Raw genomic sequence first — 27,841 nt, forward strand, 5'->3', positions numbered from 1 at the left:
CATTTGTGGGCAGAACCTCAAAAAATATTTCTCTCCAGAGTTTGAAAACACCTGACATGAAAGGTCAAAATTCACCTTTAATGTGGAGGAAAAATATTTTATTAAGAACATTTTCAATTATACGGAAAAGTGGAAAGAATTGGAGAGTGGCGTTGCCACTCACTCATTACCACTCAGATCCTAGAATGGATGTTTTGCTGTGTTTATCCCACCAGCACCTGCCATCACTTATCCATTACTCTCTCCATCTAACCTTTTGAGTGCATTTCAGAGCTGCAGACATCAGCACACTCCCCTTGAAACACTTCAACATGTGTTTCATTAACTAGACTTTGATATTTTCCAGCATGTTCTTGGTGATGTTAACTACTCTGATCACCTATTAACTTTAGACTTCGTAGCCTTCCCTGTCATTAATACTGGTGGTAAAAGTCTGATATAACAACAAAAATATGAAAGTTCTTTATTTCTGTCACTGTGTGATATTTACCCCAGATTCACACCTATTCAATGTCACACCAGGGGTGACCCTGGTGAAGGAAAGATTAGCAGCTCCCTGTTAATGTATGTTAATCAGAGAGGTCTGGTCCAACAGATAAAAATTAACTCAAGTGTGAAACCAGGGACAGGCATGCGTATATAAGAGCGGGTGCTGGTCCAAAGGGCAGAAACTCCCAGATCTGCTTGCAATGTGACCGCAGGTGAGTTACTGGTATCTGTCTGGCCACCTTGCTCTGCTCCACTTAATTCAATGCTTGGTCAGTTGGTTCTGTTAGATTTAGATTTTTAAAAAAAAAAAAATTTTATCTTTTCAATTTTCATTCCTTTTCTTTTTTCTTATTTTATTGCATTGGCCAGTTCTCCCACTGAAGTGGTAGCCCTCACAGCTGCACTCTGTCTTGTGGTTGATGTTAATGTGCTTACTGTTTGTACTTTTTTTTTCCCTTTTTTTGGCTACATTGCATGGCTTGTGGGATCTTAGTTCCTTGACCGGGGATTGAACCCATGCCCCTGCAGTGGAAGGGTGGAGTCCTAACCACTGGACCACCAGGGAAATCCCCTACATGTTTTTAAGTAAAGGTTGTTCCTGTCCCCCAACCCACCCCTACTTCCCCCACCCCACCTTCCTCTAGTTTCTTAATAGCTTTTTGGACATGACTTTTCTGTTGAATTTTATGTAACGCTGTTCTGAATTCTGAGATGTAATCATAAAGTTTTTCACCTCTGACTTGGGATCACTTCCTAAATTTCTCCAAACCCTTGCTTCCTTCTGTAAAATGGTGGTAAAGAAATGAGATCACCAAGCCAGATGGTGCCTGGGTCAGGTGCTCACTGGCGCCCTCTGGCTGCTGTGGGGGGAGCAGACCGTGAAGGGCGAGAACATGGATCCAGGTGAGTGAGCATGCTGGCCTTGTCTGTGTCGATTTGCTCATTTTCCAAGAAACCCAGGTTTATCTCCAAAACATTGTGACTTTGAAAGTTGACTCAACTCGCATTGACCCTCTACCGCCAGAAAGAAAGCCCAGGTACGGGTTCCTGGTGGCATAACTGGGGGCTATACTCACCGAGCTTGGGGCTGTGGAGTGGGTGGGTGGGGGGCCTGAGTTCACACCTCTGCCTGTTGCTTTCCTGTGGGGACCACCAGCTTCCAGGTCCCTGTGCAGACTGGGGAGGCCAGTCCCCGTGTCACCCAGTTGGCATAGAGTGAGGGGACGAGTCGGGGTGTCTGTCGGACAGGAGGAGTGTGGTGCTGGCTGTTACCGTGTCACTGCCATCATAAACGCCTTGTCTTGGGGTTTTCCACCGTGGACTAGTGTAGAGTCTCACTGCCTGTCTCGTGGGACATCTGTAGTCGTCATGACTGGGATTATATATACTGGGAGGGAGCCCCTAGCATCCAGTTTGGGGGCCAATGCGGCTCCACATCCACAACACCCCAGATGTCCCACAGAGTGACCCTACCCTCGTGTCTGCAGTGCTGGGGGCCTGGGTTAGCGAATGGGCCTTGGGAGTGCCCAGAGCCCCACACTGTTCGTGTCCTGTGCAGTGCGCTGAGGAGAGGCTGGGCTTCGCAGAGTGTCACAGCTCAACCGACAGGTGAGAGCTGTGGTGGGGTCCCCGTGCTTCTGTCTGGTGTGATTGCAGTTGTACGGAGGCTGAAAAAGGAGCAGCAAAACCTTGGGCTTGATCTTGTGTGTGTTCACCTCTCCAGTGGCTGATGTTTACCATGTTTTGTGGACATCTCGGTCCAGGATGGGTCAGAAATAGGACAAGCTGGTCCTTCCCCACAGGAGGTGGGGGAGCACCAACCTGGAGGCTTGGCTGCCCTTCCTGAGCTCGGACACCTCCATCTGGCTGCACGACCTTATCTCAGGGTGGGGCAGGGGACCTGCGTCCTCTTGCTTTGCAGTATCACTGCTGGAGGAGCGGGGTCTGGAGGAGGCCTGGAGCCACACGTCACTGGGTGGTGGTTTTGCAACTAAAGAGCTTCATTCCTTAAAAAAAATTTTTTTTGAGCCATAGTTCCTATAGTATAAAATTAAGTCTTTTAAAACGCACAATTCAGTTATTATTATATTTGCTTTGTTGTGCCACCACCACCAAAATCTGATTCCAGAACACTCCATCAGTCCTAGAAAGCCCTTAGCAGTCACCCCCCACCTCTTCCCCTTCAGCCCCTGACAGCTGCTCACCCACTGTGTGTCTGTGGATCAGCCTGTTCTGGACGTTTCCCATCAGTGGAATCACTTGTTATGTGTCCTTCTGTGTCTGCTTCTCTCACTGAGCATCGTGTTCTCAGGGTCCATCCATGTGGTAGCGAGTGTCGGGGCTTCTCTTTGTGGCTGAGTGATCTGTCGTGTGGGTACCTTTAATGCTTTTGTGAATGTGAGGAACACAAGTTGGATGGAGGGCGTGAAGTGCTCACTTCTGTCTCCATCTCCCAAAGGCTGAGGCTAGATCCTTATATTCCTCTTGGAGATGCTGTCAGCCTGGAGAAGTGGTCCCTGCATCAGTTAGCTGCTGCTGTGTAACAGCCTCCTCAGAGCCACAGGGCTGCAAACTGCACACACTTGCAATTCTGTCATCTGGGTTGGGTTCAGCAGGCAGCACACAGTCTAGGAGGCTCCTGTGCTCGCAGGGCTGAGGGGTGGGGGCTGCCTGGTCCTGCCCCCACGGGGTCTCCCACAGGGCCTTAGCAGGGACCTTGTGGCTCAAAGCCACCCACCTTCCTCACGCGGCAGGGTCCCTTCCGCTGGGTTCAGTGGCTCAGGGTGGGTTGCCTGGCTGCAGGGGCTGCAGCCTCCTGGGGTCAGCCGCAGAGCCCTCCTTGTGGGTTACAAGCAGATTTCCCTCGGTGGTTAGTGGGTGGACTGTCCACTCTGGTCATGGCGGACCAAGACTCCGGGGGGCCCTGGCCCAGGGGGACTTCGCTCCTGTTGCCAGACCGTTCCAGCTGATGGGAAGTGAGCAAGCCCTGGCCCCAGTGCTGCTTCCTGGCTCAACTGCCTCATACTGTCTCATTTGCTCTGAGTCATGGGGAGCAGCCCTCCCCTGGGCACCAGGTGGGCAGTGATCCCACAGTGACCGCCTCAGGCCCCCCTGCCCCTCTCCGAGGAATGCTCCCCTATGCACTCCAGACAGCTCTGCAGGTGACAGGGCAGACCTGATGCTCTGTGACTGGGGATATGGAGAGATGATACAAAGGCACCAGTTGGGGCCCAGCGCTGGAAGACAGAAAGCCAGAAGGTGGGGAGAGTGGCCTGGAGTTAGGGAGGCAGTCTGGGATGAGGTGATCAGGGGAACAGCTTATCTGAAGGAGTGATGTCAGAGCCAGATATTGGCTGAAGCAAGGGAGCAAACCCTGCAGAGGTCTTGGGAAGGTCGTTTCAGGTGGGGAGAACAGCCCCGTGCAAAGGCCCTGGGGCAGGACTGTACCTGCCATGCTGGAAGAGAACTGCAAGGAGGCCCATGTGGAGCAGAGTGAATGAGGGGGAGAATGAGAGGGAGGGAGCACAGGGAGGGGACAGGACAGGTCGTGCAGGGCCCTGTGGGCCACATAGATGGCTTGGGCTCTTATCTCCAGGGAGGTGGGACCCAGGAGGGCTGTGGGCAGAGGAGGGGGCTGGGCCCGGGTGGGGCCTGACTCTGGTGCTCACGGGTACCCCCTGGTGGCTGCTCTGGGGAGGACAGACTGGGGGGGCAAGTTTCCACGTGGTGCAGAATGGGGCCTGAGAGGAGCCAGGCAGAGGTGGACTATGAATGGACTTCGAAGTAAAAATAACCTAGTGTTTCTGCTAAGGGATAGATGGTAAGGCCCCCCTGCCCCTGGTCCTTAGGGTGTGTTTTCTCTGCCTGTTTCCTCATCAAATGTAGAGAAGTGGTCCTGTGTATGCTGGGGGAGGGGCCCCTCACCAGCAGCCTTCGTGGGCATCCGTAGGGGGGCCAGCCCAAGGCACAGCTGTGTCCCCAGTTCCCCCCTAGGTCTCAGCCCTGCCTCCCGCCTGCAGCGCCTCATGCTCTCCCCCTCCCCCAGCTATTTTTAAAACCTAATTTCCCCGAAAACAGGGTGGCTCATTCAAAAAATAATTGGTCACGTCTTGGGCTGGGAGGAGCGCAAGATCTTGGTCCCTGCTGCCCCCAGCCCGGATGGCAGGAGTGGGTGCAAGAGCCACCTGGCTGCCTGGTCCCAGAGCTGATGGGCAAGGCTCCAGAGGGCAGTTCAGAGAGTGGGTGGACGCGTGGATGGTGGGACTCGAGGGGGAGGGGGAATGGAGGCCCCTAGAGGGGACATCGGGGTGCGTGTCTAGGCAGAACCCCGTCTCAGGTGTGCTGGCCACTTCTTGCCCTTGCTTCTCCTCCTTCTCTGCTCCTGCTCTGGGCACCCCTACCTGTGACCTGGGCTGGCTCAGAGCCTGCCTGCTGCCGTCCTGGCCTCATGCCTGGGGGGATTCCAGGTGGGGTGGGGCTGCCCCTTTATCAGCCAGTCAGTGTCCCTGAGCAGGGAGGACCTGGCTGGACTTCACGTCTGGCACTGGTGTTGGCCAGGCCCCTCCCCCACAGGCCAGAGACTGCGGAGGCCTTGGTGGTGGAGAGGGCAGGGACCATGGTGTTGGACTATCTCAACCCTGGGATGAGGGGTCGGGAGCTGCAGAGGACGTGGGTGGGCCTAGGGGTTGGGCTCCAGGCTCAGGTGCTCCAGGTAGACTGAGAAGGAGATGCCTGGGGCCCCCAGACGAGGTCTGGAATGTTCCATTCAGTCCACTGGCACTTCCTGCCTCATCCCCGCTTCCTTCCCCCACACCCCAGATGCAAAACCGTGAATTGTTCTGCTGTTGGGCAGCCAACGAAAATATTATGTCAGCTTTCCAGCACCTTCCACCATCCCCCCCACCCCCAGGCCTCAGGGTGGGCTGAGCCCAGGTTCGTCCTGTGGCCAGGGAGCCCCACATGTGAAAGGTGGGCGTGTGGGCTGGTGTGTCCAGTCCTGGCGCTGTTACGGCCTTCCGGGGATCTATGGGCTGCGTCCTCCAGGAGAGTCCCTTCTGTGGGCCCTGGTATCATGAAGGGCCAAGCCGACTGCTTCCTGGCCTCGGTTTTCCTGTCTCCTGATGGTGGGGGTGCACTGCAGGCAGAAGGGTGCTCAGAAGAGTCCCCACCCCAGCAAGCCTGGCTGCACCATGGCCGTGCCATCTTGGTTTTGTGTTCTTTATTGAGAGGTAATTCATAAATACCATAAAACTCACTTGTAAGTGTGTAATTCAGTTTTTCCTGTATCTTTACAATGTTGTGCGGCCATGACCACTGCTTGCAGACCGTTCTCATCCTCCTAGAGAAAGCTGAGTCCCCAGTAGCCATCCCCAACCCAGCCCTGGCTCAAGCCCAGTGGACAGAGAGCACGTTCTGACCCCTGACCCGGCACCTGGGCCTGCTTCTCTCTGGTGGCCCTTGCCCGCCCCCCAACTCGTGGGCCCAGGGCTTCGTCCTCAGGCCTCTCCCCTCTCCCACCTCCACATCTCCTGGGTGGTCTTGTCCACTCTTGGGGCTCAAACCCCTTCTAGCCCCCGGACAACCGCCTCCAGCCCTGCCTCCAGCCAGGGCCTCCCTGAGCTCCTGATGCGGAATCCAGATGTCCCTCCCATCTTCACGCAGAGGTCTCAACTCAACATGGCTACCCTGCCCCTGACCATCCCCCACACCTCTCCTGCCCAGCCCCCATCCTGGCTGAGGCAGCTCTATCCTGTGAGTTGCTCCAAAATCCTTAGTCATTCCTGACGCCTCACTTTTCTTCAGTCCGCCTCCAGTGAGCATGGCCTGTCTGTCCTGACTCTAGATCTTCCCCGATCTGACCACTTCTCTCTCACCTGCTACGCAGTGGCCACCCGTGGTCCACCCTATTATCTCCCACCTGGACCAGCGCAGTTGCCTTCTGGCTGCGTGCGCCGCCGCCCCCGCCCCCAGTCTGTCCCCCTACGGCCACCAGAGGGCGCCTGAGAGCACCTGAGTCAGGTGGCCCACCTTTCCCCAGCCCTCCAGGACTCCCATCTCCCTGAGGTAAGAGCCCAAGCCTTCCCTTGCTGATCTGACCCCCCACCTGTCCTTTCATGTGGTCCTCCTGGCACTCGCTGTGCTGTCCAGACCCTTCTCTGCCCCCTCTTGACTGTGCGCCGTGGAAGGTGGGGCCAGGACTGTCCTGGCCACCACTTGCCTCCCCTCCACACTGACACCTGGCAGACACCAGTGTACGAGTTCCCCCTTGCAGCTGTAACAGATCACCACAGACTGGACCTGCTAACCACACAGGTTGATTATCTCACAGTCCTGGAGGTCAGGAGTCCAGCTCAGTCCTCGCGGAGCTAAATCCAGGCGTGGGCAGGGCCCGTCCCTCCAGAGGCTCCAGGGGAGCACTGGCTTCTAGAGGCGCCGCATCCCTGGCTCACGGCCCCTCCCTCCGTCCTCACAGCCAGCAGGGCAGCATCTTCCGTCTCTCTGCCTCTGACCCTCCACCTCCCTCTTACGACGACCCTGCGATGGCACTGGGCTCCAGGGAATCCAGATCGTCCCCATCTCAGGGGTTTTAACCCCACCAGCACAGCCCATTCTGGGACCAGAATATGAACATCCCGAGGGTTGGGGCAGATATGTGCTGAGCACTCGCACTGAACAGATAACCCTCAGCAGAAGCCAGCTTTCTGGGTGAGGACACCAGCTCAGCGGGGCCCATGCTTGGCCTGAGGCCCCCCTGAGGAGCTGGGCTGGAGGGGGTGGTAGTGGTCCTGAGAGGTGAACGTCGCTGGCTTTCCCACTGGGAGCATCCTTCCACGGGAGCCTTGGGGATGGGGACCATGTGGATGAGGGCTGTGTGGACAGGGGCCATGTGGACAGGGACCGGGAGTGTTCTCGGCTGGCTGGCTCTCCATCACCCAGCTGCCTCTCCATCACCCAGTGCTGTCACTCTAGCCTGGGCCACAGCCACTGATCACTGCCGCCCTGGTGCTGTGATGTCCACCCTCCTTGCTTGGGGCCCTCCCAGCGATGGGCTGTGCCTTGTTTCCACCCGCCCTCCCACTATCCCTGCCTGCAGAGTCGTGTCAGCCTGGTCGCTCCGCGTCCACCCCCACATTGCGTCTCCAGGCCTATTTACCATGCGGGGTCCCTACCACCTCCCTAGGGGCGCAGGGTGCGTGTGTGGGGCGGTGCTGACAGCAGAGGCCAAGGGTCCAGACTAAAGTGTCCCTTCTCTTCCTTAGGTTCGGCCCAGAAAAAGACAACCCCAGCGGAGGTGAGTGTCCTTGGGGGCCCACCCTCTCTGCCTCCCGAAGGTGGACAGGGCAGCACCCCACCCTGCCTGCGTCCTGCTCCATGGCCTTGGGCATCTCACTGCACTTCTCTGGGCCTCAGATGCTGGCATAGCAAATAAGCACATGTCGTCAGACAGTGGAAACTGCCTGTCCCACCAGCATCTTGAGTTTCTGGGAGGCATGGGGTAGGTGGGAAGAGCCCCGAGGACCCCTCGAGGGGCCTGGAGAGGATTGCCCCCCTGCCCATCCCTGTCAGCAGTGCCTCCAAGCCGGCCTTCCCCCCCACCCCCCTGCTGTCCCACACCTGCCCACCCAGGGTCCCGCTGGTCCTGTCCCCAGGCAACTTTTCCTGGTAGTGGCCACTTGCATGAGCCCTTGGCACCCTGTCTCTAGTTTGTTAGTTTCCGGTCTCTCCTGGAGGCCACCTGTGAGGGGCGTCTGTGAGCCCTGTTGTCTGAGGAGCTGTGGGCAGCATGTTAGAGGACCCCAGTTATAAGCAGGAGCCACCCTGACATCCATGTTCCCTCCCAGCCAGGCTCCTCTCCCAAAACACTGCTGGGCACCTGGGGTCCTTCCTAGGAGGGCTTTGCCCATCTGGGTGTCCAGCTGACAGGCAGTGGGGAGCCAGCGAGGGGTGCAGAGCAGGGCTGGCAACTGATGTTGCCTGAGGGGAGCCCACCCCCTGGTGGCCAGTGTGCAGAACAGGCTGATCTGAGCCCTGTGAATGGTGGCAAGTACACACTATCTGCGGGCCGGCCTCAGCCTGGCTCTTGAGCAGGCGTGTGTCCTTCAGGCCCCATGGCCCTGAGCACCATCTTTCCCCTGTGATATCACACATGGGGGCCGGTGGCTTCCACACAACTTTGCCAGGATGTCACACCTGTGCTGTGAAGCTGGCAGGAACCAGTCTGCCCCCAGACCAGCGGGACCTCTCCCCCATCCAGGAGGAGATACTGTCATTTCAGTCCAAAGGGTCTCACCCGGCCCTGTCTGGGGATGTCTGTGGTTGTCACAACTGGGCGGCTCCTGGCAGTGAAGAGGTGGGGCAGTGATGTTGCTCTGCACCCCACAGCACCCAGGATGCCCCCCAGAGAGTGATTAGCCCCAAGTCAGCAGTGCTGGGGGTGGGGTGACCCTGAAGTTGGGGCTCTTCTCCCTGCAGGGGGCCCAGGCTGCTGACCTCCTGCTTTTCTGGAGGAGCTGGTGGTCCTGGTCTGGGTGTAGCCCCCAGATGTGGAATGAGGGCCCCCAGAGAGAGGAGCCCCTGTGCCCTGCAGCCTACCCACCCAGCCCCCGCCCCAGACTCCAGCTGAGCCCAGCGACAGAGGCCCTTTCTGGCCAGGATTTCCAGAGCATTCTGGTTTCTTGCCAATTCTGAACTTCCTGCTTCCTCTTCCCCAGGTCCCATTGATGACTGGACAGCCCGGCCCTGGCCATGGGAAGAAGCTGGGTCATCGGGGCGTGGATGCATCTGGCGAAACCACCTACAAGAAGGTTCCTGCTCTGCCCTCAGTCAACGGGGGTGGGACAAGGGGGGGCCCTGTCCCCCCTTGTGTTTCCTGTGCACGAGGCCCACGGAAGGTCAGGTATAGGCCATTTGTGGCTGGAGGCTGCACCACCTGCCTGGCTCCTCAAGTCACTGTGGCCTTGACTATGACCTTGGGCGAGAGGAAATTGCAGCTTCCTCCTGTCCCTTAGGAGCAGGGCAGAGGTGAGGTGAGGTTAGGCCAAGGCTGTGCGTGGTGAGCTGGCCCCGCTGCTGCTGGTCCTCTCCGCCTGGTTGCACTTCCTAAAAACACCCACCTCGCTGAGAGCGAGTGTGTGCAGCGAGTGAGTCACCCTTCAGAAGTGTTCAATTAGATGGTTTCTAGAGTATTCAGAGCTATGCAGTCATCGCCAGAGTCAATTTTAAAGTGTTTCCCTCACCTCAAAAGCCCTGTCCCCATTTGCCTCCCCCATCCCCTGACAACTAGGAACCCACTCTCTGTGTCTGTGGACCTGCCTGGTCTGGACGTTTCCCATCAGTGGAATCACACCCTGTGTGTCCTTCTGTGTCTGCTTCTTTCACTGAGCATCGTGTTCTCAGGGTCCATCACATGGTAGCGAGTGTTAGGGCTTCTCTCCTTTTTGTGGCTGAGCGATGCTCCCGTGGGTGGAGGGACCATGTTCTGTGTACCCACCATCCACTGATGGACCCTTTCTGGCTGTTGTGAGCAGTGCTGTCGTGAGGGCTTGTGTCCAGGTGATTGTTGGGACTTCACTGTCCTCCCTGGGCCGCAGTCCTAGCAGTGGAACCACTGGGACCCCCTTGGAGGAGCTGCCACACTGTCCACCGTGGCTGTCCCATTTTCCATTCTTGCTAGCTGAGCCTGGGGACTCCACTCCCCATCCTGTGTGGTGCTTGTCTGTCTTATCTGTCCCTCCCGGTGCATGGGCAGCAGGTCTCACTGTTTAGATTTGCACCTTCCCGGTGCCTGGTGGTACCCAGCACCTTCTGTGCTCACTGGTCGTCTGCGTATCTCCTCTGGAAGATTGTGTTCAGTCTATGTCATCTTGAGGGAATGGATTGAAGGGGGCTTCAGGAGGAGGGGTAGGCGCTTGGGAAGGGCTTGTCCCTGCAACAGGGGTGCAGGGGACCAGAGTCAGTAACTTAAGGACCAAGGCATCTTTCCTCGATAGTGGGCGTGTTGCTTAGGGCTCATGGTGACGGTAACATGGATGGCAGTCCTGACAGATGGACAGGCAGCTGGTACTTCTCTAGGGAGGGTGGCATGAGGGGCCCCAGGAGGGCCAGTGCCAGGGTGGAGGATTGGGATGCAGAGAGGCAGATCCCTTTTAGAGTAGACAGAAGGAGCCCGGGTCTCAGAAGGGAAGCCTGGGCATTGCTGGATACTGTACCCCTCCTTCCCAAAAGAGAACCCTGGCAGTGGTAGACCCCAGCCAAGTCGGGGCAGTTCTGAGCTGTAGGAACCTTCTACAACGTGGATAGAAAACAGGCCACGGGACCACATGGTGGTGTTGGAGCCTCAGCCAGGCCACTTCCTGGCCATGTGGTTATGCAAGCCAAGCGGCGGGCCCGAGGCCAGCACGTCTATGACGGGCCTGGCGAGTGCTGCCTGGGGACCCCTTGGAGGTGATGGGTGTCGGGGGCTGAGCTGCAGGCCGGATGCTGCCCCCTCCATCCTAAGGGGGCTTCCCATCCTGTCTCGGACTCTGGCAGCCAAGGGGTGGGCCCCAGGGATCTTGATGCAGCTGGGTTTCCCGCAGACCACGTCCTCTACCCTGAAGGGGGCCATCCAGCTGGGCATCGGCTACACCGTGGGCAACCTGAGCTCCAAGCCGGAGCGTGACGTGCTCATGCAGGACTTCTACGTGGTGGAGAGCATCTTCTTCCCCAGGTACCTGCCCGGCCCGCTCCAAGCCCTCTGCACTCTCCTTGCACGCACACACTCCCCTGCTGTTCTTTCAGCCTTTTTCTCTGCTGGAAATGGCTCTGGGCCCTCCTGGGCTCCCCTTGCCTTTGAGGTCCAGCCCTGTGTCAGTCGGGATGTTTGCTGCTGAATCAGAGAGATGCAACAGAATGGCGACTCTTAGAAAGAGAAGAAGACAGAAGTTTGTTGTTTCTCTCTTTCTAATATGTGTATGTGCATGTATACCTACACACACACACGCACACACACAGTCCAAGATTGAAGATTGGTCAGGTGGCTCCATGATGTTGCTGGGCCCAGATTCCTTCTGGTTTCTCCACCATCTTCTATGCTGCTTTACAAACCAGTGGCTGTAAGAGCTGCCCAGGCTCCTGCCATCACACCTGCATTCCAACCACAGGAAAGAGAAGGAGAGCACATGCCCCTGCCCTTTAAAGGCATGACTAGGAAAAGACCCAAGTCATTCTCCTCCCCTCATGGGATTGGCCAAGCGCAGCACCCTGATCATGCCTGGCTGTGGGAGAAGCTGGCAGTGGTCTTATTCTGGGTGGCCATGTGTACACCCCACACTGTGGGCTAATGAAGGAACGGAGGGTGGTCATTGGAGGACAACTCAAGACTGGCCACAGCCCTTTGTCCCGTGTCCAGCATGGGAGCCCCATGTCACTTTTTGGGTTGGCTATTCGGGTGCCTTGGGGCTGGCCCTGGGCGGGCAGGCCGGCTGTCAGTGGGGGATGGGAGCGTACATGGGCCTGGGTCCCTCACAGTCTCCCCCCTGCTTCCTCTGCAGTGAAGGCAGCAACCTCACTCCCGCCCATCACTTCCAGGACTTCAGGTTCAAGACCTATGCACCTGTTGCCTTCCGCTACTTCCGGGAGCTCTTTGGGATTCGGCCAGACGACTACTTGGTGAGTGTGTTCTTGGCCACCACTGTGTCACACGGGTCACCCGCTTGAGCCCTGGCTCGGGGGGCTTAGATCGCCACCTGCTTGTCATCCTCTGCCTCCATGGGGCAGGGGCGTGGCTGCAGTGTTGCTGGGCTCCTTGCTCAGGTTGTCACCCAGGGCTGGGCTGTGGCCTCAAGTGGACTCAACTGTATCGGGTCTCTTCCAAACCCCTGGTGTCATCAGCCAGGCTCCATCCTTGCTGGCCAGGACTTCCATTCCTTCCAGACACTACGGTCTCCTGTGTGATTATCACATGGAGCCGACCGTGACCACTTTCGGGATCACACACCAGCCCCTGGGCCTGTGGGGTGTCGGTGACCACCCCCACCCATTCACCATCCCCTTTTCAGTACTCGCTGTGCAACGAGCCGCTCATTGAGCTGTCTAACCCCGGTGCCAGTGGCTCCCTGTTCTACGTCACCAGCGACGACGAATTCATCATCAAGACGGTGATGCACAAGGAGGCTGAGTTCCTGCAGAAGCTGCTGCCCGGCTACTACATGGTGGGGAGCCCGGCCACCCCAGGACTTAGGCCTTCCTCCCTCTGCTGAGGAGCTCTGGGCATCCCCACCTTGGGAACTACCCCTCCTGGGAGCCACCCCCTCCAGGAACTGTCCCCTCTGGGCAGGCCTTGACAGGCCATCCTGGGTCACCAAGCCTCACCTGCAGGACCCCCTCACGTGGCAAGCAGGAATAGCCATCTGGGCCCTGGTGGCCATCCCCTACCACCCACCTCCCAAAAATCATGGCTTTGGGCCTCAAGTCTCAACAGCCAGTGACCCAGACAGGCACTGGGGAGGAACTGGGCTATCAGCTGGCACTCAGGCCCCTGGGGGTGTGGAAGCAGGCACCTCAGACTTCCTGGCCCCAGGGGTGGGGGGTCCTGATACACACCCAGACTGGATGTGAGGACCCCTGCCTGAGGGCCAGCCCTCCCTGCTGCCTGGCAGGCGTGGCCAGGCCCTGGGCAACTTTGCACAGATTGTGACCTGTCCCCTGCCCTGTAACCCACCCCTCCATGTATGATCCTGGGTGGGATCCTCAGCTCCCGTAGGTCAGGGGTCAGGAGATGTTTTCTGTAAAACACGAGAAGACAAATGTCTTCAGCTTTGTGAGCGCAGCCTCTGTCTTCACAGCTCCGCTCTAGCGAGAAAGCTGCCACAGACAGGGTGAGAGAGCAAGTGACCCCGGCTGAGTGCCAATAGAACTATTTGCCGAGGCTGCCATGTGCATTTCATGTAATTTTCACATGCCACAGGACACTGTTTTTTTGTTTAGTTTTATCAACTTCCTAACAATATAAAACCATTCTTAGTTCCCAGCTGTACAAAGACAAGTGGCCTGGGACTTCCCTGATGGTCCAGTGGTTAAGACTCCATGCTTCTAATGCAGGGGGCACAGGTTCAATCCCTGGTCAGGGAACTAGGATCCTATATGCTGCAAGGCACAGCCAGAAAAATTAAAAAGACAAATGGCCTAACACAGACCAACTCCCTTCCCCCCAGGGCGGACTGGGGAGGTGAGAGACCTGGGTCTGACCTCCTGGGAAACCAGGCCCAACACCTTGGGAAGCCCCCTGGGGCCCTTTATGGAAAGGCTACCTCTCCCTGGGCCTGGCCATGTAGAAACAGACGCTCCTGGCGCCTTTGGTCAGGTAGGGCAATGGGGAGTTCAGCTGGCTGACTGCTAGGGGCAAGGAGAGAGGCCAGGCCTCAGGAAGGTGGTCAGGGCAGGCTCCCTGAGGAGGTGGCCTCTGGCCTGAGCTCTTGAGGAGCAGGCCACAGGGTACTATGTGGGGTCCCAGCAAGGCTCCCGACATCCTCTCCACCCACCCTCTCCCTTTCACCAGAACCTCAATCAGAATCCCCGGACACTGCTGCCCAAATTCTATGGGCTATACTGCGTGCAGTCGGGTGGCAAGAACATCCGCGTAGTGGTGATGAACAACGTGCTGCCACGTGTGGTCAAGATGCACCTCAAGTTTGACCTCAAAGGCTCCACATACAAGCGGCGGGCCAGCAAGAAGGAGAAGGAGAAGAGCATCCCCACCTACAAGGACCTGGACTTCATTCAGGACATGCCCGAGGGGCTAATGCTTGACGCCGACACCTTCTCTGCACTCGTCAAGACGCTGCAACGTGACTGCCTGGTGAGGAGCGGCCGGCTGGTCTGACAGGGTCCCATGTCTGAGCCCCGTCTTCCCAGCTGTGAAGTGGGGACGCTGGTAAAAGCTAGCACTGTGTGAGCCAAAGAGATTCCCCACCCCCCACCCCGCCCCCACAGCCTGTGTTCCTGCTGCCAGACAGAGCCTCAGGGCAGCCTGAGGTTTTCAAGGCTCAACTCAGGGTGTACCTCAGGGCTTGCCTGGCCTGAGTGTTTAAGTGTTTAAGACTTTGAGCTTCTACTGCAGGGGGCACAGGTTTGATCCCTGGTTAGGGAACTGATATCCCGCATGCATGTGGCACAGCCAAAACAAAAGCAAAACCAAAAAAACTTAAGGCTCTCCTCAGACCCAGGTCTGTGCAGCTGCCCTCTTTCACAGGCAGATATTTCTTAGGGAGAAAGAAGGCTTACCAGGCTCATCCCAGGCCTTGCTACTGCGGTCCACCCCGGCCCCCTTTGGCCTCAGAGGCGAGGATTTGGAGGTCTGGAGGGGGTTCAGGCCAGGCCTGTGTCCTCCAGGATCTGCCCTGCACCCCTGGCTCCCAGACACCCCAGAAAACCATCAGCCGTCTCCAGGTCCCAGGGCTTCCAGGCCCCATCCCCAGTGCCCACGTCCTGGGCTGCACCTCATGGTCTGGAGCAGGGTGGGGTGGCCAGTGAACCGGGCTTCTGAACCAGGGTGGGGGTGTGGGGCTGCCTGGGAGGCACCCTGACCTCAGGTCAGGAGCCACGCCCCAGGCCCACCCACCGTGGTCCATTTACCCGCTTGGGCCTGTCACTCACCTGGTTGGTGAAATGGGATAAGGACCTCCCCACCTGACCGTGGGGACTCAGTGGGCGCAGACCTGGGTGCAGCTCAGGCTCAGCACTGGCTAGGGTCAGGGTATGGGGACAGAGCCAGCCGGTCCCTGACCCCTATTCCCGCAGGTGCTGGAGAGCTTCAAGATCATGGACTACAGCCTGCTTCTGGGCGTCCACAACATCGACCAGCAGGAGCGCGAGCGGCAGGCTGAGGGTGCCCAGAGCACAGCTGATGAGAAGCGGCCGCTGGGCCAGAAGGCGCTCTACTCCACAGCCATGGAGTCCATCCAGGGTGGTGCCGCACGCGGGGAGGCCATCGAGACGGATGACACGTAGGTGGCGGGGCTGGGGGTGCTTTCGGCTCTCATCTCTGCCCCGGCCCCCTTGCCAGGCGAGAAGCAGGTGGGGGGAGGAATAGGGGGAGCCTTGAGGAAGGTGAGAGGGACAAGGCCAGGTCCAGAACCTGGCAGGTTCCTGGTTTCTGGTTTGTAAGCCAGCAGCGCCTACCCATTCCCATCCACTGGGCCCTGAGAGTTAGATATTGGGCACACAGCTATGGCCAGGTATTCTGACCCTGGCATCCGACTCAGTCAGTCAGTAGACGGAGGTTACTGGCCAGCCCTGTGGGAAACACAGGTACCCCCGCCCTGGACCCAGGGGCGTTAAAGCCTCACCATAGACAGCAAAGCTGGAAAGGTGTTGGAAGGCAGCCAGGAGAAGGTGGAAAGGGCTGGGGACAAGGGACTCTTTCACAGCAAGATCCCTGCCCAGGACCCCGGGGAGGTGGGGTGCAGAGGCCGAGAACATTTCTTCCCTAGTGATGCCAGGTGGCTGTGGGAGCAGCCAGGTCAGAGGGTCCAGAGGAGAGTGTGCCCCCTGACCCCCCAAACAGCCGACTTGGTCCTGCCCTTGGGGCCCAGGCACAGAGACTCACAGGGCATCCCTACCCCCACACCATGCAGGCCCCGGTCACTCGTAGGGTGTCCTGGGCACTGTGAGGGGTGGAGCAGCATTCCTGACCCTGGTTGTGACAACCACAGCTGTCCCCAGACAGCACCGGTGTCCCCAGGGATGGTCACCCCTGATGGGAACCGCCACTGTAGACAGGTGTCACAATTGACCCTGTATCACCATGCACAAACCACGCGGGAGCTGGCTAGACCCTCCACGTCCAGACCTTGTCCAGTCCTTACAGGGGGTGGTAGTCATCAGGGTGCACAGCCAGCTGGGGAACAGGCTAAAGCTTGGCCACCAAACTGAGCCACCAACTGAAGGGCCTGCCTGGGATGAGTGGGGGGGACCTGAGTGGGCCCAGAGCTCAGCCATCTGGCATTTGTAGGGTTGGTGCCAGGCCAGGCGAGACAGCAGGTGCGAAGGTGAGCGCAGTGCGGAGTGCGGTGGCAGAGCCTGTTGGGGGCCTGGGCGTGCAGGAAGCTGCTGCCTCGTGGGCCCCACTAACTGCACGGGCGGGCTTGTTCTGGGGTTGCAGCAGCTTTAACACCCCAGCCTGCGCCCAAAGTGTGTATGTGCTCATGCATGCACCTATGTACGTGTGTGAGTGTGCAAGCTCCGCGTGTGCACGTGTGGGTGTGCATGCACCTGTGTATGTGTGCAAGCTCCGTGTGTGCATGTGTGGGTATGCGTGCACTTGAGTCTCATGGCCCGGACCCTTTGGTGGTACAGCGTTGACTCAATGAGTGGGCCAAGAAGGCCACTCGATCCCTCTTTGTGATGGGCTTCCCAGGTGTCAGGTGCCCCTCTGAGGGTCCAGCCAGGCGGCCACCTACAGGGAACGTGTGGATCCTCAAGCCCTGAGCTCCATCACTCCTGCCCACTCATCCCTCTCTTTCTGTGCCCCTAAGTCCCAGACCAGGCTGGGCTCTAGGCCACCTCCAGCCTGTGCTCCTGATAGACGGGGCTCATCCCTGGGCTGGCTCCATGAGTGCTGACAATCTTGACCCCTCTCCTCAGGTTGGGGGGGATCCCCGCTGTGAATGGTCGAGGAGAGCGGCTGCTTCTGCACATTGGAATCATCGACATCCTGCAATCCTACAGGTCGGTCCCCGCCCCCCATCCTGCCTTCCTCAGGGTGGGTGCATGCCCCTGGCCCGACTTCCCCACTCCCCAGTGAGAGCCTGGTCAGGGACAGGTCAGGGCTGGCACAGGGCAGGGTGGAGTGTAGGGTGTCACTGGCTGACTGTGGGCCCTGCTGTGTGCCAAGACTGGGCTACCTCAGCTCCTGCTGGTGTCTCCCTCCCAGTGTGGAGCAGAGCAGGCAGCTTTCCGAGCAGTAGGTCAGGGTTTCCATGGAGACCCGGGTGGAGCAAGACGGGTAGTACAGCCAAGGGCTGGCAGCCAGAGCTCATCCCAGGGCAGGGGTGTGTGTCAAGGAGGATATCCTTCCCCCTGCAGCCCAGAGGCATTCGAGGGGGCTGTCTGGAGGTGGCAACATGCTCCCCAGCCCAGGTGTGGTACGGGAGCCTGGCTGGGGCACTGGGCGCTCCCTCCAGCAGGGAGGAGACAGGCTCAGCCTGGGCCAAGGGAGAGAGGAAGGGCGGGCTCCATCCCCCATGGAAGGCCACGCACTGCAGCCTTTCCACTTCCTCCTACAGAGCAGCAGTGATGGGAGCAGCCAGCCAGTGGGGAGGGGTCAAGGGGGCTGGAAAGAGCAGGGTGGCCTCTGACTGGTACAGCAGGTGGCCTGGTTCCTCTCGACCAGGGCTCCTCTGCCCCCTTTATGCCAGGAAAATTTCCAGTCATGATGACCACAAAGGTCCCTGGAGACCACCTGTGTTCCCTGGGATGAGCTCGGCTGGAAGAGACCTCCCCCAGACCTGGAGGTGTGGCTGACGTCCTGGGTGTTTTCTCCTCTGCAGGTTCATCAAGAAGCTGGAACACACCTGGAAGGCTCTCGTCCACGATGGGGTGAGCATCCTCCACTTGTTCATTCTGTCCATCCATCTACAAATATCCTGACCATCACTCTGGGCAAGACCTGAGTACTAAAGAGCCGAGGGACACGTCCACTTTTCTGAAGCCATGGTCACAGGCCAGGGGGTCAGGGCCAAGTCAAGACACTGAGGCAGCCATAGGACCCCCGAGCAGGGGCCCAAGCCATCCGTGAGGGCACAGGCTTAGCATACAGGCTTCCTGAAGGAGGGGACTGGGGGCCCCCAGTGAGTTAGAAGTGAGAACAGGCTGGGAAAGTCAGGGGCCAATCAGACAGAGAACATTCTGGAAGTGTGTGATATGGAGGGGGTCTTGGGCCCCAGTGGCACCCCAGGGGCAGCACTGCACAGCTCTGACCCTGCTGACCCTGCAGGTGGGGGCCTGCTTACACAGATGGGCTCAGTTGTTCAAAAAAATCTGGAAACTTGTGTCTTCTTGTGAGCACAGCCCACCCGTAAACCCTTGCAGTGAATTACCTCAAAGTGTAAAATACCATGAGGACCAACTGCTAGGGTTAAACTGTCTACCTGTGGCCCTAGTCCGGCTGTGGACCCTCAGGCAGAGGCCTCTCCCCCTGTAGCCCCCACAGGCCATCTTACTTGAGTGCTAAGGGCTGTGTGTGTGCAGTTTGCAAAACCCAAGGTCCCAACAACCTTCCCCTCTACGCCTCAGAGTGTTTCGAGGGTCCAGGGGGAGCTTTCAGAATGTTCCCCCCAGGTGGGGCCAGCGGGAAACCCTTCTGTGCGGTGAACCCACAGCAGAGGAGAGAGCAGATGGAGGGGTCGTGACCCTGTCAGAAGATCGAGGTCAGCTCCAAAGGGGCCCAAACATCAAAGTAACCATCCAGGGGCTTCCCTAGCGGTCTAGTGGTGAAGACTCCAAGCTCCCATCATTGGGGGGGGCGCAAGTTTGGTCCTTGGGTGGGGAACTAAGATCCCGCTTGCCATGCATGCACCACGGCCAAAAAAAGTAACCTTCCAGTTGTGCGAAACCTGAGACTGGTAGAGTGGCCCCACAGTACTGGTGGCCATCTTCTTCCTGTGTATCCCCGTACACCCCAGGCATTGCCCTTGGCCCCTGGCCCAGATGGTAGCCCCCATTTCGGCTCCAGCCAGAGAGAGGGCCCCTCTTCCTGCTGTCTTTGCTCACTCACCATCAGCCAGCACGGGTCCCCGTGGCCATGTGACCCCCTCAGGGCAGGCCGGGATGGGATGCCCTGTGTCCAGATGCGTTCTGTTACGTTACAGCCGGGGGAGGCCGCCAGGCAGTGTCTGAGGACGTCTCTGGTGGTCACACTGGATCTAGTGTGTGGGGACCAGGGATGCTGCCCCCACCCTAGGGCATAGGATGGACCCCCAGAGAACAACTGGCCTGCAATCAGCAGTGCTGGGGAGACGGTGCTGTAGCAAGTGAGCAGACTGGATCCAGGGATAGCCAGGGTGTGCGCCCAGGGGCCCTGCAGTATGGCACCCCAACTGTGTGCCGGGCTCCCTGCTTCACGGGCATCCCAGCCCTGCGTCTGGGCCTGCCCAGCAGCCTTGAGTCCCCCCCCGGGGCACCAACGAGCAGTACGCGGCCAGGGTCACCCCACCATGAGTGCGGGAGCCTGGTCTGCCTGCCCCCGGGACAAGCCTTCCTGTGCACCAGGGTCGGCTGCACTCTCCTTCCACCCCCCAGCTGTAGAGGTTCTTTCCAGTTTCTTGATTTTGATGTTTATTCAGTTACCTCTTTGAATACCCATTTTATTCATGAGGGTCAACAATTAAAAACATGGACACAGTTACCACGAAACCATCTCCCTGCCTCCCTGTCTCTGCCATCAATACGGGTTCCTGGGGTCCCCTCCCCATCAAGGTGACACACCAGCCCTGACACGGGGGCTCCTGTGGGCCCCCTCCAGCCCTCACCCCCTGCCTTCCCTCAGACCGCCCTTCCCTTCCCAGGACACAGTCTCCGTCCACCGGCCCAGCTTCTATGCCGAGCGCTTCTTCAAGTTCATGAGCAACACGGTTTTCCGGAAGAACTCCTGTGAGTGCCCGGGCCCTCTGGGTGGGGGTGCAGAGGGAGGAGAGTGGGAGGTGAAGAGCAGGGTAAACCCAGGGTCCTGGTCCTCCACTCACCAGCCTTAGGACGCAGTCAAGGACTTGGTCCAGGGAACGGGGCAACTGGGGTGGCCCCTCAGGAACATGGCATGGGGCTGGGGACCCAGGGAGTTCCCCAGCCTCTGGGATTGGATAGCTGTGTAAGGCAAACTGAACACCTACTGTGTATGGGGCAGTGGTCACTGGAGGCGTGGGAGAGGCTGGTGATAGGCGTTGGTGGGGTCAAGGTGGTATGGAAGGTGTGTCAGGATTTTCCTGCCTCCTTTGACCCATTGTTGCAGATGGGGACTCAGGGACCCCAAGGCCATGCAGCCTGGATGGGAACCAGGCCCTTGGCTTCCATGTCTGAGAGTCGGGTGGGTTGAGACTCAGGGGCTGAGGCCCCAAAGTGCTAAGTAAACATTGGCAGCTGCTGATCCTACTGCTGTTTCCAGGGGGCTAGAGTGGGAGTTCTGGGTCCCTGGGATCTCATCCCATCTCTCCCAGTGGGCAGGACAGGGCACTTGGGCTCCTGCACTGCCACCCCACCCCCGCAGGCAAGCCATCTGGAAAGTAGGGCAGGCTTCCCCTACCAAGAGCAAGAGTGAAGGGTGTTGGTGGACAGGCTGGAGGTGGGGCAGTGGGGCAGCCAGGCTTTGGTACAGAGGAGGCTCTGGGGGCTGTGGGGCCCTGTCTGGGTGCTGCTGCGGGGCTCAAGCTCCCCAGCACCAGCCGCCCTCCCTCTGCAGCCCTGAAGTCCTCACCGTCCAAGAAGGGCCGTGGTGCCTTGCTGGCCGTCAAGCCCCTGGGGCCCACAGCCGCCTTCTCCGCCAGCCAGATCCCCAGCGAGCGGGAGGATGCACAGTATGATCTGCGGGGAGCCCGCAGCTACCCCACACTGGAGGACGAGGGTGAGCAGGTGGCTGGGAGACGAGGGGGCTGAGAAGGGAGGGGCCCCTGTACTGGGCCCAACCTGGATGGGAGGGGCTGGGTCACAGTCACCCCCCTCAGCCCAAGATCTGCAGCTGAGAAGTAGGGAGCAGCTGGGAGTGGGTCCCTGGAAGAGTCACAGTGAGAGCTGAGCACAGAATTCACCCCCCACCCCCCACCCTCAAGTGACAGGCTCTCGTTACATCAGAGATGCACGGAGACCTGGGGGGATGAAGTGGTTAATGGGGTCAGCCTGGTGTTCAGGAAAGTCCCTCGCATTTCCTGGGTCAGAGATTCCAGGCAGGGAGGGGCAGGTGTGGTAGGGGAGAGCATCAGGGAAGGGAGACACTGCCTGTGCAAAGGCCCAGGGGACAGTACGGGGAACAATGAGGAGTGTGGCTAGAGCAGAGCGAGGCAGAGAGGCCAGTGGAGCAGGACCCTGAAGGGAGTTTTTAATTGAGAACAGGGGATAGGTACTGGAAGGCCTTACGCCAGGGGGGAAATGGGAGCGTATTTCCCCTCCTGAAGCTGGTGGGGACAACAGTGTGAGGTGGTGGGTGAGAGAGAGGGCATGGGTAGTTGGGGGTGAGCCAAGTTGCAGGTAGAGCTCAGAGGCCTCACAGAAGCAGCCCTGGGTGCCTGGCTTGCACAAGTGCCCACCTGCTCCTCCCCATAGGCCGGCCGGACCTCTTGCCCTGCACGCCGCCATCTTTTGAGGAGGCCACCACCGCCTCCATCGCCACGACCCTGTCCTCCACATCCCTCTCCATCCCAGAGCGGTCCCCCTCGGAGTCGTCGGAGCAGCCGCGGTACAGGTGAGTGGACCTGACCATGTACCTGGGCCGTGGGACGGGCGGGGTCGTGGGGTGGGCAGGACGTTGATTGGGAGGGGCCTCACCCCACTTTTTCCACGTGTTTGCGGTCTCTGTGCAGGCGGCGCACGCAGTCCTCGGGACAGGATGGCCGGTGAGATGAGACCCCAGCCCTCTCCCTTCTCTCCTGTCTCTTCTCCCCTCTCCCCCCAACCTCCTGCCCCCATCCCTCCTCCACCTTCCCCACCAGAGCCCTTCCTCTCTGACCACACCATTCTGAGCACAGATTCCAGTCAGGCTCTAGAAGCGCAGAGAATATGGGGTCACTCGGACTCTGTCTTCCACCTCGGTACCCAGAGGATTCATCTCCCACACTTGGCTGTTGGTTCTTCTTTCTCTCTTTCTTATTAATATTTTTATTCTAAGAAATACAAACGGGAAAACAGAAATGCCTGCCCCCTGCCCCATGCCCACTCCCCTCTCTGGGAGTAACCCACGGACAGATTTTTTTTGTCTCTTGCCAGAGACATTTATGAAGATACAAAGAGACACACATTCGGGCCTGTCTCTCCCTCTCATTTCAACCAGCATGCGCTCTGGGCGCCGCCCTGCCCTTTGCTCTGTCACCTGCTGGCGGTACGTCACCTGTATGAGCAGGTAGAGTAGGTGCTGGTCCCCTTCCTCTAACAGGCTGTGACTTGCCCTCCCGGGCATGTGGCATGTGGGTTGTTCCCAGTTGTTTGATCTTATAACAGGACTGGAGTGAAGAGGGGTTGTTTTCTGTAATTACTTTTTTGGGGGGAGTGATTTCTGCCAGTTGGAAAAATAATCATGGTGCAAAAAAAAAATCATGTGCATCACCCTCCGTCCAGCTACCTGCTCTGACGTCAGCCACCCGTTTGCTCTCTGGTGATGCCATCCAGGAAGGTGCGCCATCTGCACACCCGGTTGCTGGCATGTTCTGACTCACTTACATCAGGGATCTAGGCCTGGAACCCCAGAACCATCCCAGCCCCCTAGTGCAGGCCCCAGGCAGGTGCCTAGCTGCCCCCAGGGGGTGGGCAGGATCCAGACCCCCATTCACTCATTGTGTCCCAGCTGGTGCCAGAGTCACAGGCTAGCCCCTGGTGGATGGTCAGTCACTGCCACCTTGCAGCCCCAGGTGGGCAGAACGGCCAGGGACCAGATGTGAGCTGGGCCAGCTCAGGGCCCTGGTCAGATGGTGCCCAGAGATAGCACCTCCTGGAGCTCCAAGCTTCTTACTGGGACTGGAAGCTGACACCGGCCTGGAGCTCAGCAGGTGCTTCCAGGGCGGAGGGGGGTGAGGAGGGAAACTGAGGCGCGGCTTCCCTTTGCCTCCAGGCCCCAGGAGGAGATGCACGCGGAGGAGGACCTGCAGCAGATCACAGTTCAGGTGGAGCCCACATGCAGCGTGGAGATCGTGGTCCCCAAGGAGGAAGATGCAGGGTGAGTGGTCCCCACAGTCGATTGACTAATTCCTGGTCTCGGGTTCTGCTCTGGTCCCATTGGCCAAGCGTGGTTACGTAGCCAGCTGGCCGCAGGGCAGACTGGGAAAAGTAGTACACAAGCTAGGGGTGGGAATGGGGCTTCCAGCTTGGGAAGGGAGCACGGAAGGCCGGGAATAGTGTGGGTCTTTCACTCTGGGAAGGGTTTCCTCCTCCAGGACTCAGAGCCACCCTGTCTTCTGAGGTCACTTTTCCTGCCACATTTCCTCTCTGCATCCTCTTGGCTTTGTCGGGGCTTGCACGACAGTAACCTACAAGGTTTTCAAAAACCAAGTTTGGTCCCCTGTTGTGTTCTGTTTTTATCTCATTCAGTGTAACTCACCAGTAATGTCTTCTTTCTAGCTGCTTCTGGTTTGTTTTTCACTTGTTTCTCTTTTCCAGTAGGTTGAGTGCCTAAGTTCCTTCTTTTCTTTAACAATGAGGCCCTTAAGGCTATGTGTTTTCCTGTAAGTGTTGCTATTGCCCTGTCCCATGAGTTTGAGGTGAAGCAGTTCTTTTATATTGGCTCAGGTACAGATGGCTAGAAATTTTCTTTCTTTTTTTTTAAAATTTCCTCTTTGAATTAAGATAGTGGCTTTCAACAACCTGAGGGTGATTCTGCCCTCAGGGGACAGCGGGCGATGTCCGGGGACATCTCTGGTGGTCACGACTTGGGGGTTTGCTGGCATCATGGTGGGCGTCAGGGAGGCTGCTCTACACCCCACTGTGCCCAGGACTGGCCCCACAGAGAATGACCTACCCACTGTCAGCAGTGCTAAGGGCGAGACCCTAGACTGAGGCATCTCAGGGGTGTCTCAAGTATTTAAGATTTTTTGTTTACCTTTTTGGTACTTATTTCTAACTTTATTAGGTTTTGAGCTTCTCATCCGAGAAGTGAAATTTCTCACTAATCACGTGGCTGCCTGCCATGGCCTCCGGCACCTTCCCCACCTTTACTCTGCGCCTCAGTTTCCTCATCTGTAACACAGGACAGGGGCTTCCCTGGTGGCTCAGTGGTAAAGAACCCATCTACCAGTGTAGGAGACGTGAGTTAGTTACCTGGGTCTGGAAGATGCCCTGGAGAAGGAAATGGCACCCCACTCCAGGATTCTTGCCTGGGAAAGCCCATGTACAGAGGAGCCTGTGGGCTACAGTATATGGGGTCCCAAGAGAGTTAGACACAACTGAGCAAATAAACAACAACAACACAGGACAGCAGGCCCTCAAACAGGCCTGGCACCTAGGAAGTGCTCCAGAAAGAGGAGCAAAAGATTCTGGCCTGTCAGGGTGGGTATATGTCCCCACTTTACAGGTGAGGAAACTGAGTCCCTGAGAAAGAGTATAGTCCTAATGGTTGCCCAGCGAGTGAGTGGTGAGGTGGGGATTTGCCCACAGGCGTGCCCCTGAGTGAGTGGAGGGGGCCAGGCCACCTGCTCGGAGCCGGGCTCTTGGTTCCCTTGGCGGCAACAGTGCCTAGGGGTGTTCTGTTTTGTGAGAGAACCAGAGTGTGTCAGGCAGAACCCACCCCTGCCGTTGAATTTCCTGCGTCTGTGGTCTCCATGATGGATGGAGGGAGTGGAGAGGGTCTGGGCTGCGGGGGGGAGATGCGTGCTTTCCAGAGCTCCCCCAGGACTCCCATGTCCTGCCCGTGTCCTCAGGGAGGGGGCGTCCCCAGCCTGTGCCTCTGCCGCTGTCGAAGCAGAAACCGCCAGCCAGGCCTCCGAGCCCGCCAGCCAGGCCTCGGACGAGGAAGACGCACCTGCCACGGACATCTACTTTGTAAGTCCCCCAGGGCTCCCTCCCGTCGCCGGACTCTCGACCACCGGCGCTCACCTGTGCTTACGTGTGTGTAGACGTGCCCGTACAAACCCACGTATGCTCATGTCCACCCCCATTCACACACAGGCACACCACTCCCTCACACTCTCCCACTGACTCGTCGCACACTCAAGGCGCTCGTGCACACCTGCAGGTGCACTCACTCAGGCACAGGCATGAGTGTGTGCTCACCTTTTCACACTCAGGTCCATGTGCCTGGCTCGCTCACTCTCAGGTGATGTGGCAGGGCCCCGCTCCCACCGTCCTCCCTGGCCTCGTGACCATGTCTGGCCCTGAGCCCAGCAGGGCCTGGGGAGGCGTCTGGAGTCCTGGCGTGCTCCGCCCCCTGGCCCTGGGGGAGGCCCAGGCCGACCGTGGGGCTGGCATGACACACACCTTCTCTCTCCCCGGGTTGTGGGTACGGTGGGCAGGCTCCATGCTTAAGGAGGCCGGGGCACCAAGGCGAGGGGCAGGTGGGCTCCACGCTGCCAACCTCATGGGATGAGGATGCACAGCTGCTCCTGGACAAGGTGGGGTCTATCAGAGCAGGAGGGGGCCCTCCCCTGGGTACCTGGGACCTCCCTCCAGAGCTGGCCATCTCCTCCCCCTCACATCTCCCACAGGCAGGCAGGAACCTGGATGAAGTGGGTCCTGGAGGGGGCCTGGGAGCCCTCAAAGCCCAGTCCAGTGACCGCCCCAACCCTAACAGTAGGTCCTGAGCTGTCTCCCCAGGATGCCCTGCTCTGGGATCAGATGGCCCTAATTATAGCAGAGACAGCCAAACACCAGCCCCGCCTGCTGTCCTCTTCCCAGACTTTCATTCTCACGTCTGACCCCCGACCCTGCCCTTGCCCAGCGCTGGGCCTCGGGGCTGTTTGGGTGAGCCTGGCCCTCCTGCTGACATCACTGCTTCTAACAGCCCCTGCTCTCAGTCTCCAAGCCAACGCTGCCTGGCCTGCAGGGCACCGAGCGAGCGCACCCTGTGTTCCACCCCATCCCCACCCCACCGGGGCTGATCTTGTCCTGTTCTCTGCATCTGTGTGTGAGGCGGCCCCAGGGGCCATGTCCTGTCAGGAGTCGGGGGCGTGAAACCCAGATCTGCAGCCAGGCCCTGCACACAGCAGAGAAGAAAGCCAGTGGGACGCCCACCCCTTCTTCCCGCTTGGCCGTCAGCTCACCTGCCCCACCTGATGCCCTCTCCGCCTGCCTGCCTGCCCACCCGCCAGACTCCCATGGCCTCGTCCTATCACTTCATCCTGTCCTCTGTTTGCTTCCTCCCCCGCCCGCCCGGCCCGCCCAGTTCACCGATGGGAGGTACTGGATTTACTCTCCCCGGCATCGCCGACTGCGGGCCGTGACGCTGAGCTCCTCAGGGACTGTAAGTGACCACGGCAGGCCTCCAGGGAGCCAGGCCCCACCCCGCGCCCTGGGCAGCAGGGAGCCACAAGTCCTGGTCGTCCCTCTTCCTCCAAGAAGGGACATGGGGAAAACATCGCTGCGGCTGAGGTCGGCCATGCTGGCCCGCATGGGGCGCTGGGCTGTGGGCGTCCTGTGGGGACGTTTACTCCCCGTTGAGTTGGGCGTCATGGCGCCTGCAGGCTCACCGCTGGGCCTCCCAGGGACAGCCTGGCCGTGGCAGGGTCGGCATCTGACCCCCAGCCCCCAGCCACTGCTGCCCCTCCTCCCAGCACTCCTGGGTCAGGGACGTGTCACGTGGACAGCTCCCACTTGTTCAGACCTTGCTGCCGACAGCACTCCCGGAGCGTCTGTCCCCTGAAGGGGGTGACTTCCTCCCAGGTCAGCGGAAGGACCACAAAGCCAAGCTCTTAATTACAGGAGAGAGGAGTTGGTGTCTCTGTACCCATTTCACAGATGGAGAAACAGACCTTGGCTCCCCAGGTAGCCCACGAGCATGTAGTGTACACAAAATCTAGGTCCCAAACTTCAGGCGTATGTCTAATAAACACTTACCCGCCCGGCATATCTGGGATGCTGTGGGATGTTGTGTGGCAGTGGCATTGTTAGTGCTCGTTATTGTCATCGTGAGCAGTAAACGGGGGGCCCAGAGAGGCAGCTGACCTCCCAGAGACAGCACTCAACGGGCAGAACAGGGCGCAGATCTAAAGCGAGACTTTGTGTTCTCAAAGTGAGGCTCCTCAGAGGCCACACTCCAGCCCTGTCAGTGGTCCCTCTGAGTGTCTCAGGGTGTCATGCGCTGCCGAGCAAGCCTGAAAAGGGGAGATCTCCTCCTTGCTCGGTCCAACCGGGGACACTGCACCCCAGAGATGGTCCCAGAACTGGGACACATGGTGCCCAAGGGCCATGGGGAGGGGAGCCAATGGCAACGGGCATCTGGAAAGGGTCAAGCGGGCTCTGAGATGCGGCCAGGGTGTGGGGAGGTGGAAGAGGAAGGGCTATCTTCGCTGGGGGCACCACAGAATGAGATACTGGGGGCTGATGGGTGGAGAAGGAGGCAAGGGAGTGGCAGGAGGAAGGCTGGACCCCAAGGCCTGCTGTGCGGGGAAGGCATGCCCTGGACTCAACTTCTGTGGGTCACCCAGGGCCAGCTCATCACAGGGTTCCTGGGGACCCCTGTGTCACCCAC

The 27,841-nt window shown here is 58.8% G+C and overlaps 1 protein-coding gene across 14 annotated transcripts in view; it reads left to right on the top strand.

Annotated features, from left to right (window-relative positions):
• PIP5K1C (phosphatidylinositol-4-phosphate 5-kinase type 1 gamma) overlaps nucleotides 1–27,841 on the top strand; it is a 47,894-nt gene that overhangs the window by 15,550 nt on the left and 4,503 nt on the right. For 2 of the 14 annotated variants that reach the window (XR_014056580.1, XM_081499785.1), the window contains exons 2-17: nucleotides 7,749–7,780; nucleotides 9,201–9,293; nucleotides 11,067–11,197; nucleotides 12,021–12,138; nucleotides 12,528–12,680; nucleotides 14,027–14,326; nucleotides 15,268–15,473; nucleotides 17,113–17,196; nucleotides 18,018–18,066; nucleotides 20,034–20,118; nucleotides 20,921–21,082; nucleotides 21,778–21,916; nucleotides 22,035–22,067; nucleotides 22,438–22,549; nucleotides 23,276–23,380; nucleotides 25,077–25,197. Coding sequence is in view for 11 of the 14 variants with exons in the window: in XM_081499785.1 (XP_081355911.1) it covers nucleotides 7,749–7,780; nucleotides 9,201–9,293; nucleotides 11,067–11,197; nucleotides 12,021–12,138; nucleotides 12,528–12,680; nucleotides 14,027–14,326; nucleotides 15,268–15,473; nucleotides 17,113–17,196; nucleotides 18,018–18,066; nucleotides 20,034–20,118; nucleotides 20,921–21,082; nucleotides 21,778–21,916; nucleotides 22,035–22,067; nucleotides 22,438–22,549; nucleotides 23,276–23,380; nucleotides 25,077–25,197 (1,923 nt within the window). In the remaining 3 variants the exon portion in view is untranslated. Of the gene's footprint in view, nucleotides 1–7,748; nucleotides 7,781–9,200; nucleotides 9,294–11,066; nucleotides 11,198–12,020; nucleotides 12,139–12,527; nucleotides 12,681–14,026; nucleotides 14,327–15,267; nucleotides 15,474–17,112; nucleotides 17,197–18,017; nucleotides 18,067–20,033; nucleotides 20,119–20,920; nucleotides 21,083–21,777; nucleotides 21,917–22,034; nucleotides 22,068–22,437; nucleotides 22,550–23,275; nucleotides 23,381–25,076; nucleotides 25,198–26,536; nucleotides 27,218–27,841 lie in introns of those variants that run through there. The other 12 variants (XM_081499789.1, XM_081499791.1, XM_081499790.1 and 9 more) reach the window with 10 other exon arrangements.

This window comes from Giraffa tippelskirchi, chromosome 6, assembly GCF_054371585.1.
Source record: "Giraffa tippelskirchi isolate mGirTip1 chromosome 6, T2T-mGirTip1v1.2.pri, whole genome shotgun sequence".
In the NCBI taxonomy this organism is placed as follows: domain Eukaryota; kingdom Metazoa; phylum Chordata; class Mammalia; order Artiodactyla; family Giraffidae; genus Giraffa; species Giraffa tippelskirchi.